This window comes from Geotrypetes seraphini, chromosome 18 (assembly GCF_902459505.1).
Source record: "Geotrypetes seraphini chromosome 18, aGeoSer1.1, whole genome shotgun sequence".
In the NCBI taxonomy this organism is placed as follows: domain Eukaryota; kingdom Metazoa; phylum Chordata; class Amphibia; order Gymnophiona; family Dermophiidae; genus Geotrypetes; species Geotrypetes seraphini.
Window position 1 is genome coordinate 182,758 of NC_047101.1, and position 22,703 is coordinate 205,460.

At 43.7% G+C, this 22,703-nt stretch overlaps 1 protein-coding gene across 2 annotated transcripts in view; it reads right to left on the reverse strand.

The window, feature by feature from the left end:
* The window catches only part of KDM3B (lysine demethylase 3B), a 266,148-nt gene that overhangs the window by 72,771 nt on the left and 170,674 nt on the right, over positions 1 to 22,703 (reverse strand). For both annotated transcript variants that reach the window (XM_033927119.1, XM_033927118.1), the window contains one exon: positions 6,455 to 6,711. In XM_033927119.1, coding sequence (XP_033783010.1) covers positions 6,455 to 6,711 — 257 coding nt within the window. The remainder of the gene's footprint in view (positions 1 to 6,454; positions 6,712 to 22,703) is intronic.

The following is a 22,703-nucleotide window of genomic DNA, read 5'->3' on the forward strand; positions in this document are numbered from 1 at the left end:
TCTTCAGGTACTACAGATAATTCTAGCCCCTAAATACATAACTGACCTTTTCTCCTTCTCAGCCAACAGACATAAGAGAAACTCACATTTGAACTTCGTTTCCCCTCCAGTTAGAGGATGTAAACTCGAAAGACACCATCAACACCTTTTCTCACATCAAGCAGCATTATGGGGTAAAGATCTAGAACAATTTTTTTAGCCTACTACTTATGGGAATTCAGGAAACGCCTAAAAACATATCTGTTCCTGAAGTACCTAGGCAGCTGACCCGTACAACTCTTTCTCTTCAATAAATGTTCCCTTGAGCTGTTAATCACTATCTTTCACCTCTGTTAAATTCAATGTGGACCAGCCGGCGAGTACTTGTCCTTCTTGAGCAGGGTCTTGGTCTTACGCCGGCAACCGCTTAGCCTCATCGAAGAGTCCAGTTCGCCATTGCGTCCATATCGTCGACCAAGCTCCGCCCCCTTTTGACTACACTTCCTGTTGCAGCATGGGCAAGGTGGTGGTGCCGGCGTGGGTCAGTGATGTCCGCTGGAGGTAAGGCTTTGGGTGTGGGCCACACTCGCTTATCGAGTTAACACTCATTTTGTGAGTTAAAGTCTGCTCAAGTGTTTGGCCCAAAAATGGGGGTCCCGGTTGTCAGCATAGCTATTGCTAGCAATCAGCATTTTCAGTTGGCATAACTAATGTCAGCAAAGGCCTATGGGAAATAACATCAATCTGACTCTGGGATGTTGATGCAGATAGATCACAGGCAGACTGTTTCAAACAGCCCTAAAGACGGTTTCAAATAGCCCTGATTAAATCATGATTACAAACCAACTTGCAGCTAAGAGGGGCGAAGAGGTGCTAAGAAGATGTGTTAATGTCTGATGCTTAGGATGGACAGCTTAGGATATACAATGGGTCCAGGTGCACAAATAACTAAGATTAATCAGAAACTATTGTCAGAGGTATACTGGAAATTACATTTGACTTCAGCCTATTCTTCTTCTGTCTAGCACAAGTTTACTACGGATGGGGATGTTTAACTTCTATTGAAGCTCAATAGATTCTGGATTTTAGAATAAGTTTCCAAACTATAAAAACCCCCTCACAACATCACCCCTCTCTCTTGGCTCTGGTCTCTCTTGTCTCTCTTGCTAGCTTGGGGAATCACCCTCCCCATCCCCCTTTCTCTCTCTTTCTTTGTGTGTTCTCTCTCATTCACAAGAACATAGAAGCAGTCTCTGTAATTGTAACTTTTATGAATGTAATTGTAACTTTTATGAATCCTACTTTTCTGTATGCCTATTTCTATAATATATTCTTTATGCAATCACCTCTGGCTGTGCTTCTCATTTGATTTTATTCCTGGTGAGGAAATTGAACCTGGGACCTGGCGTTTGTAAGGGCGCCTAACATAACCTCACATTGTGGGGGCCACTTCAAACCTTACACCGGTTTGCTCAAGTGTTAGGGTCCCGGTTTATATTTGGGCCAGTGCCCCCCTCCCAGAATTATTGTAGGCCGCCGCCAGGGTCTGCACCCCGTACCCCCTCCCTGCCCTTTCCTCCTACCTCCTTTGCCAATCCCTGGTGGTGCAGCGAGCAGGAGCGAGCTTGCCACACTCCTGCCCCGCTGCTAACCTGGTCGGCGGTGGCTGCCGTGAGATCTGGTTTCTTCTGCCACTGAGCGTCATCAAGCAGGAGCACGCTTTGGCGCTCCTGCTTGCCGCTAAGTGGCTTCTTGACTGGCTCCCGCAAATTCTCACGATTCATGAGAATTCGCAGGAGCCAGTCAAGAAGCTGCTCAGCACCGAAAAGGAGCACCAAAGCGTACTCCTGCTTGTTGCCGCTCAGCAGCAGCCACCACTGACCAGGTTAGCAGTAGGGCAGGAGCGTGGAAACTCGCTCCTGCCCACTGCACCATCAAGGATCAGCAGAGGAGGTAGGAGGACAGGGCAGGGAGGGGAGACAGGATGCAGAGCCTGGGAGGGAGAGAGGGGGGCTGGGTGCAGTCTGATGGGGGGAAGGAAGGAAGGGGGCTGGGCCTGACAGGGGAGAGATGGAAGGGGGCTGGATGCAATGCCTGGCAGGGAGGGGGCTGGGTGCAGAGCCTGACAGGGCAGGGCACTTGAATATTAAGCCACCCGACTTATATTTGAGTCAACCATTTTTCTTCCTTTTTAGAGGGAAATGGGGGTCTCGACTTATATTCAGATCGATTTATATTCGTGTATATACGGTATTTTATTAAAGTATAAAAAGAAACAATATTCTGTACAATTGTCATTTTATAAACATAAATAATACAGACCAAGGATCAACAATACCCGTCTCCCCTTCCCTTCACAAATATCCTCTCTACTATCGAGAAAACTGAAAAAGTCAAATTACTACAGAATGCTACACAGAACACCGCGGTCACACATGACAGGAATAGTGTTAGGGAAGTGCAACTAGGGTAACTGGCCCCTGGCCAGAGAGAGCCTTAAGCTAGGTGGAAGCTAAAGAAGCACGGTTTGAGCTTTGTGGTCCCCAGTTCTGTATAACACCAGGATACTTATTTCAAATCTGATATATCCTAATCAGTAGAAAATATAAATTATTTTTTCTACCTTTGATTTCTCATAATTTTATTCTTCGAATCATGTTGGTCTCAGGTGCTAGTCTCTGTTTCTTTTGTCTTCTCTTAACTCACTTGCCAGGGTCTCCTGACCATTTGACATTTCTTCTTTCTCCATGTTCACTATACATCTTCTATATTTGTATGTAATTGTTCCCCATGTTCAGCATCTCCCTTCTCTATGTCTCCTTTATGTCCCTTTCTAGTATTTCCCCTATGCCCATCTCTCTGCCTTCATCATCTCACCTTTCTATGATCCCCTCTCCCCGTGTACAGTATCCCTCCTCTATATATCTATGCCCCCACTAAGTCCAGCATCTTCCTTCTGCATTCTTATTGTCCCCCATGTCTAGTCATCTTCTGTCTGTGCCTATATACCCTCCCATGTCTGGAATTACCCTTCTGTGTCCATATACCACACCAATGCATTCCCCTTTTTGTCCCTGTTCCTATGCTCCCATCCATGCCCACCATCAACCCTCTTTTTGTATATCTCACTGTGACCAGCTTTTCCCCTATCTTACACCAATGTATCTCTTACACTCTCTCTTTATTCCCGCCCTCTGCTATGTTCAATATTTCATTCACTCTTCCTTCATCCCCTTGATTCAGCTTTTCTCTTTCCCTTCCCTTCTCTCTCCTGCACCTCTCTCCCTTCCCATGGGTCCAATACCTCTATCCCCTCCCTTCAGTGCCTAGGTGCGAGTCTGGCAGCTGTCCCTTCCCTCCAGCTCCAGTCCCCCCACCACATGGGCCCAGTTTCTGGTTTCACTGGAAGTTACATTGGAAGGAGGGACTCAGCTGGAGGAAGGTCCAGAGCAGGTCTGCAATGTGCCTTTTTGTCATTGAAACTTCTAAGAGGCTGGTAGGCCCGGGTAGGAGGCACAATGGGGCTGACCCAGTAAGGGAGTCGCTGGTTTTTTTTCCCCTTTCCCCCTCCCCGGTTGACCCGTGATTGTGAGGGAGGGGTGGGTGGGCTGCCAGACCCATGATCACGAGGGGTGGGAGTTGCTGGGCCCACGATCATGAGGGGGCTGATAGCTGGGGAGGTGGGGGAAGGAGGCAGATTTAAGAGCAAGTTAAAATGGTTTGGCTTTACAAAAAGGAAATATTAAAAATTTTAAGAAAATATGGGATCCATTGACTAATTATTCTAGAGATCAGATATCTTAACACATTGATAATAGTAATATAGGGTTAGGGTGGGAAATATAGATATTAATATGAAAGAAAAATGGAAAAACAACTAATAGGGGAAAGGGATGAATATCTATGATATGAATTTGTACATACATATATATTTTATTATACATTTTATAATATGTGATTCATGTATTGAAAGAATGAAAATTCTATAAATAAAAAGTTAAAAAAAAAAAAAAAAAAAAAAAAAAAAAAAATAAAGTTGCTTTTGACTGTTAGCTCCCCAAGTTAAAATCAATTGTGGAGTGTGGGGTAAATTTTCCAAACTTTTATAGGTATCATCAAGCCTATATTTTACGCCAGGGTATGTATTGGGTCCTCCCAGAGCTCATGGAAAACATCCCAGACTGGTTGTATTTGGAATGGCGACTCATGTTTCCTTTACATCTATCTCATGTTCTCAGTATAAAAATGCCTACAATATATAAAGAGAATAGAAATATTGATGGATACATGGAAAACATTACATTATGTCAGCAATTTAACACCTAACCCAATACACAAATCAATAAATCAATCTATTTGGCTAAACTCTAAGATTCAAATTTAAAATCATATGGAAGCATTGGATTATTGCAGGTATACGAACTTTAAATGATGTTATTTCAAATGGTAAACTGCTTTATTTTTCACAGTTGCAACATAAATATGGTCTAAATAAATCACAAAGTTTTAAATGGTTGCAGCTGAAGCAGGCTATTCAGGAGGGGTTCCCTGAATGGAAAAATCTTAGCAATCAGTATAGTCTGGAATTCTTATGCTTTCAGGAGGATTTTCTGGGACACCAGGCCGCACAATGGTATAAATTGATATCTGGATTTATGAATAAAAAACCAAAGACTGGTCTTAGAGACATTTGGAGCATTGAGATTAAGCATCAAATTTCTGCATCTCAATGGCCACGAATTTGGTCTTGGAGAATGAGATGTACAGTGTCTGCATCTATGAGACAAACTTGGTTCTTTTTGTTACACTGAGCATTTTGGACCCCAATTAGATTACAAAAGTTGGATAGCTCTAAGTCTAACAGATGCTGGCACTGTAATCTGAAAGCAGGGACTCTAGATCATTTAATATACTTTTGTCCCTGTATCAAGGCCTTTTGGAAATCAATTTGGTCTCAAATTAATTGTTTATTAGAAAACCATGTAGCTCTATCATATGATACAATTCTATTTGGAACGTCTATGAGAATAAAAAGTCAAATTTCATCAAGCAATAATAAACTTTTATTAATAATGACAGGAGTTGCCATTCAACATATCACCAGAAATTGGAAAAATTACACCTTGTGGTGGAATTCATTGTGCCATATATACAAAATGGAAAGAAAAATTGCCATACAAAAAGGGAATTATAATAATTTTAAAAAGATTTGGGGGCCATTGATAACATATTGTAATGATTAGACACCTTTTTACACTAAAACTATAATTATAGTAATGGGAAAGGTGGGATATATAGTTGTATTATTGGTTTTAATCAATATTTTTGAATATAACACATGTTTGATATGCTTGATTTACAATATTTGTGGAAAGGGAGGGTGGGGGAAGGGTTAATTTATGTATTTAAGAAAATAGAAAAGAATTTCAAGTGATGTGCATGATTCAATTGATGTAATATTGTACACTTGATGTAAGATGAAAAAATGAATAAAGAATTGGAAAAAAATAGAATCGCACCCTTAAATTCTGATCTCTCTAACAAAGTTAAAAGCCGCATTTTTTTTCTCTTTTCCTCATTCTTATTCCTATTATCTCATGTTTCCTCATTCTTATTCCTATAATCTCATGTTCAACCTAATTTTTACTTTTTTCCTTCTGCTCCTCTTAACCCTTCTTTTTGTCTTATCCCTTATTTGTCTTATTTTCTATCAATTATTGTATTTTTTATTCTTTTTCCTATTTGTACTGTATGTCCTGTACGTCAAGTCTATGTCGCTTATATTGTTCCCCTGAATGTTGTAAAATTTTTTTTAGCCATGTTCATCGCTTAGAAGTATGATTAAGTGATTCATCAAATAAACCCACGGAAAATGGCCAGATTTTTTCCCTGTTCCTGTAGGTTTGCCGTGACTTACCATAGGAAACAGTCACTGTGCCATTCTCTATTGTAGATTCCTGATGCAGACTGGCCATATTGAGCCTTTTTTAAAATACATAACTTTGGTAACATCTCCTAGCTGTTTCTCCTTTCACCTGCCCACCTCTGCTTTTCTAATGTTGCCTCAGACAAGGGATGTACCAACCCTGGTCATAATACAGCAAGTTCAAATTTAATTACTTTCAATGTCTAATCCAAAATGAGCTCAAAATAGCTTCCTTGGCAAATTCAGTAGATCAAATTTTATTAAAAACATCAATTATAGAAATGTTCTGGGTTCACCTTCAGCTGCTAACTGAACAGATGAACTTCTTTCAATTCTCCATTGTGAACCCGTTTGAACTGTTAATGGACTAAAGCAAAACAATTTTATAGACTGTTGAATCAGAATGACAACTGAACCAATACAATTGTCATTCCAATTCAACTACCTATGAAGCCATTTTGGTTTAGTCCAGTAACAGTTCAATATTTGAATGGGTTAACTGACAGGTATGACCATTCAGGAGGCATTATACAGTTAAAATCCACTCACAGTTGTAGATGTGGAGAAGACTGGAGGAAAAGAAACTCCAGTTTCTGGAGATCCTTGGGGTAGTTTTCCTGGGCCAGAATGTAGCAGGTCTCTCAGACTAGACCCCTCTGTCTTGTTACTAGAAGCAGCAGGACCAAGTAGAAGGCTATTGAAAAGCTTTGGAGTTGAGGAAGAAGCCTTAGAACTGGAGTTAAAGGAATCCAGACCAAACGAAGAATGGGATTCCTTGTTGAGAACGGACCGCAGGGAGCCTGGATCTATAAGGTAAATCAGAAGACAGGAGTAATTGTGAGAGGCAATAACATTTTCATGAACAAATGATTCACATGTTCAATGATTACTCCTATGTAGTTTACCACTCCAATGCTTCTTCCCCTTGACCAATTCTCTCTGGGATTCCTCATGGATCAATCCTGGGAACCATGCTTTCAACATTTTCCTAACTCCTCTAACTCCATTACTTCAAACTTTGCAGTTTTTATATATGCCCATGATATCCAGCTCCTCCTTCATCTCCAGATCGCCTCCGCCTACTCCTCAATTTACAACAAATTAGACACTGTCCAGATTGGATAACTGATAATTGTCTGAAATTCAACTCCAATAAATCTATAGTCATGAAATTCAGCTCTCACTATCTTGAGGCAAGCCCTCCACACTTCACCATTAAAGATACCCTTCTCCCTTATTCCAAAACAAAAATTTGAGGAGTTCTTTAGACACCTTTCCATTCTCAGATTTCTAGGATAGTATTTTCTTTTTTTCCATTCTCAGATGTCTATGTTCTATTAGCCCTCTTTTTAAAGAGCCTTGTTCTCTTTGTATTCTTTTCCATTCCTTGGTATTATCAAGACTGGATTACTGTAATTATATTCTCATAGGTTTACTTGCATACCAATAACACAGACTGCAAGTAGTAAAAACACCGGAGAAAAACATGCTTGAGTATCTGAATAAATTAATGTAAACCATTCTGAGCTCCCCTGGGAGAATGGTATAGAGAACTGAATAAATATATGAACAAATAAATAAAACTTCTCTACAGCTTAAAGAAGTATGATCATGTTACTTCTCTTCCTGACACAGAGCACATGCTTCCAGTCACTTAAAGGATTCCTTTTAAGATTAATATTCTATCACATCAGATCCAATGTTTAGGTCTCCCTTCTTTCTTAGCCAGCATCTTAGTCTCCTATTCCCCTACCAGATCGCTTTGGTCTGCTAAGCAAGGACTTAACAGTTCCATTATTTCACCAGGTTTTAGTTGATGTTTTCAGAAGCTTCTGCTTTGGCGTGGTTGCATCAACTGTATGGAACACCCTTCTTAGTTGCAATATAGCAAATTTTTATTAAATTTAAAAATACATCATGTCTTTAGCAAGATAATGGCCTCCTCACACCACCCTCCATATCTTTCCCAGAATGTCCAAAACTTGTTAAAATGATGGCAGATTACAGATTTATTCACTTTGATATACCGCAAACTTACAATGCAATCTAAGCAGTTTACAATTTTAAACGACATCACATACTGGAAAAGAACTCCAGTACGGTGTGGGGAAGGAGCAACTGCAACATCTCCCCACACCGCACCGGCTTGCAGCTCCTTGGCGGGAGCCACCCTCACTGGCAAACCAGCAGCTCTTGGGACCCTTGAAAAGGCTTTCCAAGCAGGTAGGCCTCTCCTGCTGGTGGGCCCTGCTAAAGGCCAAAGCCAAAGGGTCCTTTGTGTGGACCAAGACAGTGAGTATATATAACTTAGCTATTATTAAGTGATGGGTTTTTCTAAACAAATTCTAATCCTCTGGTTATAGCCACAGAATCCACCATCTATCCAAAGCTCTACTAAGCAGACTTTATCAAATGTACTAAATGTACAATAGAATTGACTCTTAAGCAGATACTTGAAGGGCATCTGAACACTCACCAAGATACTTGAAGGGCACTATGACCACTCACCAAGATACTGACCCAGTGATCACTGAGTTATATTCTGTACCTCAAACATTACTATCATAAGCCTTCATTTCTACACTACCCACACCAATGTTGCATAGTCTACTCTCTCATCTCTGGACAACAACCCTCCTCACCAACATGTACACCCCCATCCCAGGTCAGGGCAGATATGGAGACCTTAGTTATCTATCCTGCAGCATACCCTTTTCACAAAGACCCTTGCACCTATTCCTACCACCCCCTTCCCTCACCTGCACCAAAAAGTCTCAAAATTGCCCTTGCAAATGATAGATCTGTAAACAACAGAAGATGCCATTCTAAGCGATCTCCTCACTGACAATAACTGTGACATCTTCCTAATTACTGAAACCTGGCTCAAGGTCAATGACAGCATTGCCCTTGGTACGCTTTGCCCACCAGGATACCAAGTGCTAGCTTGTTCACGCATCAATGCTAGGGGAAGAGGTGTAGCCACCATCATTAAATCCAACCTCCATCCAAGACTGATCGATGCCATCACACTAAAGCGCTGGAATGCCTCATCTTCTCTGCAGGTCACAATCGAGATCTCATCATCGCCTTGATATACAGAGCACCCCATTCTCCAATGGCCACCTTAGATGAGTTACTATCCAATCCATCCTAGGAAAAGTGGTTATTACCTACAACAAGATTATATTAGGAGGCTAACACTTCACAGACTACCAAGATGAGACTGGATCTTCCACAGACTTAATAAAATTGATATCAGACCTAGGCTTCCACCAAATAGTCCCTTCACCAACCCACTTTGTGGGCCACATCCTGGTCTTAATCTTTATTCAAAAAGATACATCGCCAACCTCAATGACTCCCAACTACTCCATCAAACCAGTTCCCTGGTCCAACCACCATCTCTGATCGCCTTCAACCACACCTTCACAACAAAGCTATCACCAACCAAAAAGCAAACCCAAATCAAGACAACGTGCAACAACAACACTATAAACATAGGAGATCTCTCCTCGGGCCTTTCCAACCTAGGGACACGTCAAAACCCAATTCTAAATTCATTGAGGAGGCTGCCATGGACTGGCACACCAAGGTAAAAAACCTATATGAAGACCTAGCACCAATCAAAAAGATCATATGCCATCCTTGCAAACTCTCCTCCCCCTAGTTCACCGATGATTTAAGAATCAAGAAATGAGAACTAAGAAGAGCAGAAAGAAAATAGTACAAATCCAGGCTTGACAGTGACAAATCCAACTGGAAAAACCTACATAAAACTACCTTAGATGCTAAAAAGATATACTACTCACAACAGCTACTGTAGACCCCCCAACAGATCAAAAAACCTTAGACAGCGAAATGCTCTCAGACTACTTCGACAAGGTAGACAAAATATGATCTAATCTCAACTCCACCGTACTAACACCAAGACAGGATCCCCAAACATACAAGAAGAAATCTTCGAAATGGTTTCCTATGATGACCTCACCAAGACACTAGACACTATGCCCATCTGGCTCCATACCCACCGCACCTCCTAATGGCTGCTAAAGACACCTTTGCAGACTCCATCTTTCTGCTCATCAACAGCTCTCTACAGTCAGGCTCAGTAATAATCAGGTCGATTTTTTTTTTTTTAAACACACTTGACCCTAGCATTTCCAGCAACTTTAGACCCGTCTCCAACCTACCCTTCATCTCCAAGAAACTGGAAAAAACAGTTTTCAATCAACTACACGCCCCCCATTGATAAACAAAAAGCCCTATCCACCTTCCAATCAGGATTCCAAAAATTCCACAGTACAGAAACTATTCTACTCAGCATCTTTGCCGACTGCTGGAAACACATAGATAAATGAAATGACATCCTTCTGGTGATACTTAATCTCAGCTCAGCCTTCAACACCATTGACCATCTCATTACACAGCTCTCTGAAATTGGCATCCAAGACACAGAACTACGCTGGTTCACCTTCTTCCTAAGTAATAGAACCCAAAGTGTATTACTTAATGGGACCCAATATTGAAACCTAAACCAAGCATAGTAACATAGGGCTCCTTTTACTAAGATGCGCTAGCGTTTTTAGCGCGTGACACATTGGCCCCCGCGCTAACCCCGCACTACACGCCAAAAACTAATGCCAGCTGAATGGTGGCATTAGCGTCTAGCGCACGCGCTAAAACTGCTAGCGCAGCTTAGTAAAAGGAGCCCATAATAAATGACTGCAGATAAAGACTCAAGTGGTCCATCCAGCCTGCCCAACCATACATGCTCCATAAATTAATTTAGTTTAAATGGTCCTTTTTCTTAGATATTTCTGGGCCAGAAACCCAGAGCCCTGCCCAGTAGTGTGCTTAGGTTCTATCTACTGGAGTCTCCATCAAAGCTCACTCCAGCCCATCTTAACCATCCCAGCCGTCGAAACCTTCTATACGGGACACAGGCCGTGCAAGCCTGCCCAGTACTAGCCTTAGTTCCTTCAATGTATACCCCTTATTTTCCCGATTAGAGATCCTCTATGTTCATCCTACGCTTGTTTGAACTCTGGTGTTCCCCAAGGGGGTCCTACTATCCCCTCTATTATTTAATATTTAGATCAGATTAGTCCTTGACATAGCCCTACTATTCCCTCTATTATTTAATGTCTACATCAAACTAGTCCTTGACATAGCCCACAAACACCAAATCCAGATACACTCCTTTGCTGATGACAGCCAACTCTATCTAACCCTGGAAGAAACTCGCGACTCCCAAATCATAAAACTCATGAACTGCCTCTCAGAAATCAAGAACCGGATGTCCTCCAATAAACTGCAACTGAATGCTTCAAAAACTAAATTCCTCTCGATCTGCAACTAACATTGCACCCACTCTTGGCCCACTCTAATCTGGGAATCAACTATCATAACTGCAAAGGACCAAGCACACAGCTTGGGTATACTCCTTGACTCCAACTTATCACTTTCCAGTCTTCTCTTCATTCTACTACCCAAGACAACTATGAAAAATAAGGAATTATTTCTCTGAACCCGACTTCACCCAACTCCTATTTGCCTTCGTCCTATTCCACCATGGACTACTACAATACGCTATTCAACGGCCTCACAGCAAAGAATATACAGCGTCTCCAACTTGTACAAAATGCAGCAATCAGACTTCTGAAGAAGTCTCTCAAGCTCTCTCATCTGCTCACTGGCTACCCATAGCTAAATGATGCATCTTTAGATGCTAACATTCAAATCCTGGCATAATATGAAACCAGCCTACATAACAACCAATACATGACAAACAGACCACTCTGCTCCTAGGAGGAAATACAGCTCCATACATCTCCTGGTCATTCCCTCCTTCTACAAAGCGCCAGAAAAAGATCTTGCTCCCAATTCTTACCAAGCTAGTGGAATCAGTTACCCCCACCGAACAGATCCCTCAAAGGACTCCTGAACTTTAGGAAAACAATAAAAACTTACCTCTTCACCTAATCCCTTATTGCTTTATGAAGAACACTGAAGGAAATGTATATTACTTTTAAGTAATAATGAAGGAAAAATATACATTAGAACTAGATCCTCTGTATAGATTAAGTTCAGATGAACATAGTTTGTTTTGTAAATACATCAACTGTATCCTGTCTTAACTGTATTCTATTATGTTATAACCTGTCATGTCTTTATTCTATGTTTGTTAACCTGTATCCTTTTCTCAGCTTGTTGGGGAAAATGGGACAGAAAATGAATTAAATAAATAATATACTAGATAGGAACGTCCCCACCAACAGCCCACCCAAATACCCAAAATATTATTTACAAAAACCCTCCAATCACCACCACCTCTGGCCATGCCATCTTCAACTTATGTTACTACAAAACTAAAACTTAATCCAAACTAAAGAGTTCATTTTCTTTGAGGAACTGAGTCCAAATGTGTATTTATTCCATAATGTTTGTAAGTGATTCACTATGTAGGAAGTAAGCAAAGCATTCTGACAGAAGCACTTTCCAAAGAAAGATTAGGTTTCTTACCTCTGCTAATCTTCCTTCTTGTATAGCTTCTCGGGATGCTGAACGGATGGGATCTTGTATCTCTATTAGCTTCAGCTGCAGTGCAACTAAAATATCCCTCCCCTTTGGGCTACCTGCCCGGGAGCTTCCTGTCTTGCTTCAATTAGTAGAAAAGGCACGTAGACCTATGACAACAGGAAACAGAAGAAAAGAGAGAGAGGGCGCAGGAACTCCCGCTACCAGTTAAATTCTGCTCAATATCAGGTTTCAGGTTTATTAAAAATTTGATATACCGCCTTATTAAAAATTCAAAGCGGTTTTACATAATATAAAAACAAAGTATAATAAAAACGTACATTACAAACAATGCTACAAACAATCAAACGCACTGACGAACATAAACTTACCGATACAAGATGGAGAAGGGCAGAAATACAATTTGTATGAAGAGAAAAAGAGGGGAAGAGGGATCAAGACAAAAGGAAGGGGAACAAAATATCGTATGATACCAAAAACTACAGCCAACAATGGCCAACTGGAAACAAACAGAGAATGCAAACATCACAAACTGCAAAACCCAGGAAAATCCTAGAAAAGGGACAGCCTGAAGATCAGAAGGGGCACCCCCGGGGAACCCCCACCAAGTCTTAAACCCAACAAAAGGGAATACGCATGAAATTTTTTATTTTTTTTTAATGTAGTGAAGCTAGTCAAAGACAGAAATCCAGCTTACCAGGTACTAAAGAGGCGACCTGCGAATCGGACAAAAAAACAGATGGGTGGGTGTTTAGTATCCCGAGAAGCTATACAAAAAGGAAGATTAGCAGAGGTAAGAAACCTAATCTTTCATTCTTGTACAAGCTCTCGGGATGCTGAATGGATGGGACGTATCAAAGCCATCCTAAAACTCGGGGGGGGGGGGGGGGGCCTGATGAGCCCGCCGCAAGAACAGAAACGTCAAAGACTGTATCACCAGTAGCCGCCACATCAAGCCTGGAAAACCTGCAAAAGGTATGAAGGGAAGCCCAAGGGGCCTTCTGACAAGTCTCCACAGGCGAGACTGCATGAGATTCAGCCCACGAGGAAGCCATTCCTCAGGAGAGTGAGCCTCCACCCCAAGGGGAGGCTTCTTCTGTACCCCCACATAGGCCGCGGTATTAGCCGCTCGCATCCACGCGAAAGAGAAGTTTCAGAAGCAGGCTGACCTTGACGCGCAGGGCCCGCCAGGACACACAGAGGGTCCGACAGACCTAAGTCGGTAGTGGTCCCAAGATATCTCAAAAGATGCTCCCAGATAGCCAGAGACCACAGAACATGGACCCAAGACGTGGAATCCGAAGGAACAAAAGGCCGGCAACCGAACTCCCTGGTTTATGGGGAAAGAAGAAACCACTTTCGGAAGAAAAGAAGACACAGTCTTCAAAATCACCGCTGACTCCGCGATGTGGAGAAAAGGAACTCTGCACGACAAAGCCGGAAGCTCTGACACTCACTGTGCAGAAGTGAACACCACCAGGAAGACGGTCTTAATTTTTAAATATTTTGTTATATTACATATTTTTAATATTTTGTTAAAATTACATGTTATTTTATTTATTGTAATTTGCTTAGAAAAATTTTTAATTAAGCGATTAATCAAAAATAAATAAAACTTGAAACTTGTAAGATCTTTCAGAGAGATCTCATCCAGGGGTTCATAGGGTGGACGAGTCAGGGAGCGTAGGACCAAATTCGGGCTCCACGACGGCTAGGCTGTTGTAAGGGAGGCCCCAGCCTCCCTGCCCACCACAAGAACTGGACAACAGCGGGTGAGAATCTAGAGAACCCCTGAACGAAGAGGGACTCAAACAGAAGAGGCCTGCAAACTGAACACATAGAGAGGAGACTGTCAGACCCTTCCTGAGGCCAGCCTGCAGGAAGCCCAGAACTGGAGCCACCGACGGAACCTAAAGGGTCCACCTGGAGCCCCACACACCAAGCCGAAAACCCCCCCAGGCGTTCGTGTAGGCCGAGACCGGCAACTTCCGCTTGCATTGTAGGAGTGTGGTGATAACCGCAGAGGACTAACCCCTTGCCGTCAAAGCTGCCCGCTCAAGCGCCAGGCCGCAGGACCAAAGCGGTCCGGATCTTGAAGTGCAAACTGACCCTACGTGAGGAACCACCGATGGCAAAGAAGACGCAGACCACTCCCGGAGCTCAACCTCACAATGTCTGCGTACCAATGTCATCTGGGCCAGTCCGAAGCCACAAAGATTACCAGGTCTCTCTGAGAGGACACCCAGCGCAAAACGCGCCCTATCATGGACCACGTAAGCAAGACGCACAGAAGGTCCCCTGTGGGCCAAACTTGAACCAGAGCGTCGAGTCCGACACCGTCGACCTCTCGTCAAAGGCTGAAGAATCTGTCCGCCTTCCTGTTCACTAGGGCGCCATCAGATCCGAAGGAGCGAAAGCCATTCCGGACAGGGACCATGCTCCCTGGTCCACAGACTGACAACTGAGGAAGTTTTCCCGAACGCTGCTGATGCCGGCCACATGAGCCGTGGATAAAGCCAAGAGATGACACGCCGCCCATGGAAAGAGCATCTGAGCCTCCAATCCCAGCCGGGGACTCTTCGCACCCCCTGACGGCAGACATAGACAACAGCCATCGCATTGGCTGAGAACACACTGACAGCCGTACTGTGAAGATACACTTGGAACCGTAGCGGAGCTAACCGATTGCTCGTAGTTCCGGCCGATCGATCAACCATCGTCTCTCTCTGACTCAGACCTGTACTGGGATGGACATGCAAACTGCTCCCCAAACAGAGAGACTCTTGACTTTAGTCAGGGTCACCCAATCCAAGACCCGAAGAGGAAGCCCTTGTGGACAGAGTGACTGGGTTCAACCACCACAGCATACTGATGCGCGCCACTGCCAACCCAGGCAGAAGCATCCCCAGTGCAGCTCTCAGGGGATTCCACCTGAGCAGTAGTGGCTCGTGGCCAGTAGGGGGTGATGTTTATGGGACAGTAATGGAATGGATATCAGAACATGATAGTGCAGTATTTTGGTGGAGTTTTTTCTACAAAAGTGCCTGGTTTTTCGTATGATTCTGGGTAATTCTAGTTAGATACAAGCATATGTGTCAGTTAAGGCCACGCCCAAATAGAAGCGTATGAAAAACGGGTGAATAAAAATCTGAATATAAATGAAGCCAAGGCCAGAAAAACACACTTCAGATTAATATAAGGGAAGGTATAATAATATTATTTTTATGTACTTTGCTATTAGGCTAGATCATGAAGGAAAACAGGGTATACATGGACTCCATTATTGTTTTGCTGTCTTTGCTGTTTCTTCTCTGTCTTTGGAATCCATTTTGTTTTCCAAGTCTTTGTTTAGGCTCTTAGCATCGTGGTGTTAATTGATACCAGATGTGCTTTAGGCTGGATAGGAAGATAATGTGTCCTAAACTAAGATATAAAATGCATTAAATATGAATGGCCGAGATATGAATAAATCAAGTTATGAATGAATGAATGGGGCCCCCTGGAATGATTGTATGGCTGTGGATTGAACAAAAGAATGGGTTTTGAAAAAACATATTATATATATTTGCAACCTAAAGAAATTCAAAGGGCATAACATCTGGAAATTAGCAGTCTCTAGCATAGAGAGGGGGAAACCAGCCCTTCCTCCTCCTTTTCTAGGAAGGCTTCTGTGTAAAGACAATGAAATTTGAAACTGTCAGCTCATGGAGAGGGCTGAGAACATTTTAGCACTTTTGCAGATTTCTCTTAATATACTTTTTTGGAAAGGATAAAAAGAATATTTATGGAAATGTTATAAAATGTAAATGCATATTCAGAAATGAATGTAAGCAAACAAATGTAATTTTCTGAAACTTTTTTCTTTGTCTAACTTTTAAGACCACCCATGTTATTTTATTGGTTGTCAAACTGATGATGTCACACTGATCCAAAAGTATATAATAGAGTGACTTGAGATCTTAAACTGAGCACGTTATCAGAAGGCCAGCATTTTGGCAACTATAATGTTCTCCCGCTAATGCAACGGCTAACGCAATTATGCTTTATTCTTTTGGTGTCATGATTGAACAAATAAAAACAATAATTATATTTTGGTAACAAAACCTTTGCATTTAGCGTCAATTTGCATGTTTTTTTATTATTTTTCACACCTTGAGCTTATGAGTGCGCCGGCGTCAAATGTCCCTTGCTCACACCTTTACAGAAGAGAAAACTGGAGAGGATGCAGGCAAGCTCTCACCCATGGATGACGTCCATGATTGCCACCATGAGACCCAACACCTGCAGGTACCGCCAGGCCAGCGGAGCCGTGACCGCCAAAATGTCCTGAATCGCACTCTGGAGGTTCAGAATTCGGGATTCTGAAAGAAACACTCAGTTCAGCCCTGTGTTGAACCGGATACCCAGGTACTCCAATACCTTGGTCAGCACGAGGCGACCTTCTTCATATAAACATAGAAAGATGACGGCAGAAAAGGGCTATAGCCCATCAAGTCTGCCCACTCTACTGACCCACCCCTTTAAGTCTACTGACCCCCTTTAAGTCTGCTGCCACTCTACTGACCTACCCCTTTACGTCTATACCCTATTGACCCTATTCCTTGACTTGACCCTCGTAGGTATCCCATTTATTCTTAAAGTCTGGGATGCTGCTGGCCTCGATCACCTGCACTGGAAGCTTATTCCAATGATCAATCACTCTTTCCGTGAAGAAGTACTTCCTGGCATCTCCATGGAATTTCCCTCCCCTGAGTTTGAGTGGATGCCCTCTTGTGGCCGAGGGTCCTTTGAGAAAGAAAATATCATCTTCCACCTCGACACGTCCCGTGATGTACTTAAATGTCTCAATCATGTCTCCCCTCTCCCTATGTTCTTCGAGAGTGTAGAGCTGCAATTTGTTCAGTCTTTCTTTGTACGAGACCCTTGAGCCCTGAGACCATACTGGTGGCCATCCGCTGAACCGATTCAATTCTGAGCACATCTTTACGGTAATGTGGCCTCCAGAATTGCACACAGTATTCCAGATGAGTCTCACCATGGCTCTGTACAATGGCATTATGACTTCAGGCTTCCGGCTGACGAAACTTCTCTTGATACAATCCATCATCTGCTGTGCCTTAGATGAAGCCTTCTCCACTTGAGTGGCAGTTTTCATGTCTGCACTGATGATTACTCCTAAATCTTGTTCTGCTGTAGTCCTGGTTAAAGTTTCTCCATTCAAGGTGTAAGCACCGCATGGATTTCCGCTTCCGAGGTGCATGACCTTACATTTATTGGCGTTGAAGCCCAGCTGCCAGGTCGAGGACCAATTTTCTAACGTAAGCAGGTCCTGCGCCATAGTATCCTGCGCCATGGTATCTTGTAGATTGCATTCACTTACTATATTACATAGTTTGGTGTCATCAGCGAATAATGTTACCTTACCTTGAAGCCCTTGAGTCAGATCCCCTATGAATATGTTGAAAAGGAGTGGACCCAGAACTGAGCCCTGCGGCACTCCTCTGGTCACCTCCGATGTTTTAGAGAGGGTACCGTTAACTACCACCCTCTGAAGTCTGCCACTTAGCCAATCACTGACCCATGTAGTTAGCGTCTCTCCTAACCCCATCGATTTCATCTTGCTCAGCAGCCTGCGGTGTGGGATGCTGTCAAAAGCTTTGCTGAAATCCAAGTACACGACGTCCAAAGACTCTCCCAAGTCCAGCCTTCTTGTTACCCAGTCAAAGAAGCTGATGAGATTGGACTGGCAGGACCTACCCTTGGTGAATCCATGTTGACTGGGATCCCTCAGACTCCCCTCATTCAAGATCGAGTCTAATTTACGTTTAATTAGTGTTTCCATGAGTTTAAACACGATTGATGTCAGACTCACTGGTCTATAATTCGCAGCCTTTGCCCTGCAACCCTTTTTATGCAGAGGAACGACGTTAGCTGTTTTCCAGTCCAAGGGAACTTTCCCCGTACTTAGTGAGAGATTGAAGAGCACGGCCAACGGTTCCACCAGGACATCGCTCAACTTTCTGAGCACTCTTGGGTGCAAATTGTCCGGTCCCATGGCTTTGTTCACCTTGAGTCTCGTAAGTTCGCTGTAAATGTCTCCTGGTGTGAACTCAAAATTCTGAAATGGGTCTTCCTCATTTTGCTTTGCCTTCAACTGTGGACTGTGTCCCGGTGCCTCGCAGGTGAAGACTGAGCAGAAGTATTCATTCAGTAGTTCGGCTTTATCGGAATCTGCTACCGCGTGGTTTTCTAAGGCGTACTATCCCGTCCGTGTTTCTTTTCCTATCGCTAATATACCTGAAGAAGGATTTGTCCCCTTTCTTAATGTTCTTTGCCAGAGTTTCTTCCACTCGAAGTTTGGCCTCCCTAACTGCTGTTTTGACCGCTGCAGACCTGGTCCTATATTCTACGTTAGCTTCTCTTTTCTGCGTACGCTTGTAGGAAAGAAATGCTTTTTTCTTCTCCTTAATGAGGTGCGAGATCTCCTCGGTGAACCATTGGAGTTTATTGTTTCTTTGCCGTTTGTTTACACAGCTAGTAGCTTCGTGTAGAGTTAATTTCAGGGTTGACCACATAGCTTCCACATTACTGGTCTCTGCTTGGTCCTGTAGCGTCCGATGGACGAAATCTCCCATCTGAGACGTTCCAACCAAGACACCACTAGGTGAACCGCCAAGCGGCCCTGCTCCACCAGGGAGCTCTGATCTGCCAGTCAGCGAGGTATGGATGCACTAACACACCCAGAGATCGCAGAAGGGCAGTCACCACCACCACAATTGGCCTTTACTATCGTCCACCAGGACAGGCGGAGGAAACTGACTCAGAAATGATGGAGGAAATCAAACAAGAATGCAAGACAGGCAATGTAATTATATTGGGAGACTTCAATTTCCCAGGGATAGACTGGAAACTAGCAACCTCCAACTGCGGCAAGGAAGCCAAGTTCCTGGAGGTTCTAGGGGATTGCTTCCTGGAACAAATGGTAAAAGAGCCGACAAGAGGCAACGCCACCTTGGACTTGGTCCTAAATGGCCTCACGGGACCGATAACAGAAGTGGAAGTCATAGTTCCACTGGGAACGAGTGATCACAATGTAATCAACTTTAAACTTGACATCGGGAAAGGGAAACATGCCAAAACCTTAACCACCACCTTGAACTTTAAAAAGGGTAAATACGATAGCATGAGAGCCATGGTAGAAAAACGACTCGAGAAGATGGTGGACAAACTTGAAACGGTTGATCAGGCATGGACCCTACTGAAAAATACTATCACAGAAGCACAAGATCTCTACATTCCGAGGATTTCCAAAGATCGGAGAACAAAGAGCAAAAGAGAACCGGCATGGCTTACCATACAGGTGAAGGAAGCCATAAAAGAAAAGAAGGACTCTTTCAAAAAATGGAAATGCATAAAGACAACCGAAGCCTGGAACAAACATAAAGATGATCAGAAGAAATGTCACAAGGCGGTGAGGGATGCAAAACAGGAATATGAGGAAAAAATAGCCCAGGAGGCCAAAAACTTCAAGCCCTTCTTTAGATACGTGAAAGGGAAAAAACCTGCAAAAGAGGCAGTGGGACCCCTGGACGACCAGGGAAGAAAAGGGTACATCAAGGAAGATAAACAAATCGCAGACAAACTAAATTCCTTCTTTGCGTCCGTCTTTACGAAGGAGGACACCTCAACAATACCTGAAGCGGAGAAAGTGTTTGCAGGAGAAATAGAAGACAGCCTCACCACAGTTGAAGTGGACTTAGACCAGATATACTATCAGATCGACAAACTTAAAAGTGACAAATCCCCTGGACCGGATGGGATTCATCCGAGAGTCTTAAAGGAATTGAAGTTTGAAATCGGAGAGTTATTGCAAAAACTTGCAAACCTGACAATCAGAACTGGACAGATACCGGACGACTGGAGGATAGCGAACGTCACCCCAATTTTCAAAAAAGGATCGAGAGGGGAACCGGGCAACTATAGACCTGTTAGTCTTACGTCTGTCCCTGGCAAGATGGTTGAAGCACTGATCAAGGATAGCATAGTCCGGCACTTGGACGCATACGACTTGATGAAACCCAGTCAACATGGATTCAGGAAAGGGAAATCATGTTTGACTAATTTACTCCAATTTTTCGAGACCGTGAACGAGCAAATTGATAGTGGGAAGCCGGTGGACATAATATACTTGGACTTCCAGAAAGCGTTCGACAAAGTTCCACACGAAAGACTTCTCAGGAAACTACAAAGCCATGGCATAGAGGGGGATATACAAAGATGGATAGGCAAATGGCTGGAAAACCGAAAGCAGAGAGTGGGCATAAATGGGAAGTTCTCCGACTGGGAGAAAGTGACTAGTGGTGTACCCCAGGGCTCGGTACTTGGGCCGATCCTTTTTAATATTTATATCAATGACCTGGAGGAAGGAACATCCAGTGAGATCATCAAGTTTGCAGACGATACAAAACTATGCCGGGCAATCAGATCGCAGGAGGATAGAGAGAAACTCCAGAGCGACTTGTGTCGGTTAGAAACATGGGCGGAGAAATGGCAGATGAAGTTCAATGTGGAGAAATGCAAGGTAATGCATTTAGGCAATAAAAATAAGGAATACGAGTATACAATGTCAGGTGCAACTCTGGGGAAGAGTGAACAAGAAAAGGACCTGGGTGTACTGATAGATAGGACCCTGAAGCCGTCGGCACAATGCGCGGCAGCGGCAAAGAAGGCAAATAAAATGTTGGGCATGATAAAGAAAGGAATCTCGAGTAGATCAGAGAAAGTTATAATGCCGCTTTATAGGGCAATGGTCAGACCACACTTGGAATACTGTGTCCAACATTGGTCCCCCTACCTAAAGAAGGATATAAAGCTGCTGGAGAGGGTGCAGAGACGAGCAACAAAACTGGTGAAGGGTATGGAGAAACTGGAATACGAGGACAGACTTATAACACTAGGATTGTTCTCCCTTGAGAAAAGGAGACTGCGTGGGGATATGATCGAGACCTTCAAAATACTGAAAGGAATCGACAAAATAGAGCAGAGAAGATTATTTACATTGTCCAATTTGACACGGACTAGAGGACATGTAATGAAGCTGAGGGGGGACAGGTTCAGGACTAATGTCAGGAAGTTCTGCTTTACTCAGAGAGTGGTTGACACCTGGAATGCTCTCCCAGAGGAGATTATGACAGAATCGACCATCCTAGGCTTCAAGAGCAAACTAGATGCATATCTCCTTAAGAGAGGCATATAAGGATTTGATGGACTATAAATTACGCCAGGTGTACACCTGGCAGGGCCTCCGCGTGTGCGGATCGCCGGACTTGATGGACCGAAGGTCTGATCCGGAGAAGGCAGTTCTTATGTTCTTATGAATTAGGCAAAGTTCAGGGCGCCAATGTCAAACCGAAAGGAAGCACAGCCAACTGGAAATGCCTCCCTAGAACACGAAATCGCAGGAACCTCCAATATTCTGGGAAAATCGGGATGTACAGATACCCTTCCGTGAGATCCAAGGAAGCCAAAAACTCCTCGGGTGCCACCGCTGTAAACACATCACGTGCCGATATCATCCGGAAACGTGGAACTCGCAAGAATGCATGCACCTCCATGAGGACCAGAATTGGTCTGCAATCGATGGAGTCCTTCTTTGGCACGATGAAGTAAATCGAGTATCTCCAGACCCCAAGTTGCCCTGTGGAACCGGCTCTATAGCCACCAGATCCAGCAACCAGTGCACCGAGTCCAGACTGCCCTCAGGCCGCCGGCCGGAACAAAGGCAGTCGAAGACCTTCCCTGAGTACCTCCAGAACCCACTGGTCCGAGGTTATCTTCAGTCATTCCAGAAGGAAGGCCAACAGCTGGCCCCCCGATCCGGGTAGGCCTTGCCAGAGCCCTGGTGTCATAATTCTCTTTTGGAAGCCACCGAAGGTCGAGAGTTGGGAGACTGCGGGCGCATTGTACCTCCAAGCAAGGCCTATATGAGGCTCCGAAACGCCGTCCCGCCACAGAGGGTCCGGCGTACTGCGAGGTACTCCTGAAATGATGAAAATTCAGCCGTCCCCGCCCCCTGTAGAGAACCAAGGCCAGGAAGCACCTGAGGCTAACGGTCCTGCACACTTGCCATAAGGGCATCCAAACCCTGGCTAAATAAGGGCGAACCTTTGAATGGAAGCTTGCTCAGAGCAGCCTTGAATGAAGAATCCCCGATCACTGGTGAACATAACATAAGAACATAAGAAGTGCCATCTCCGGAACA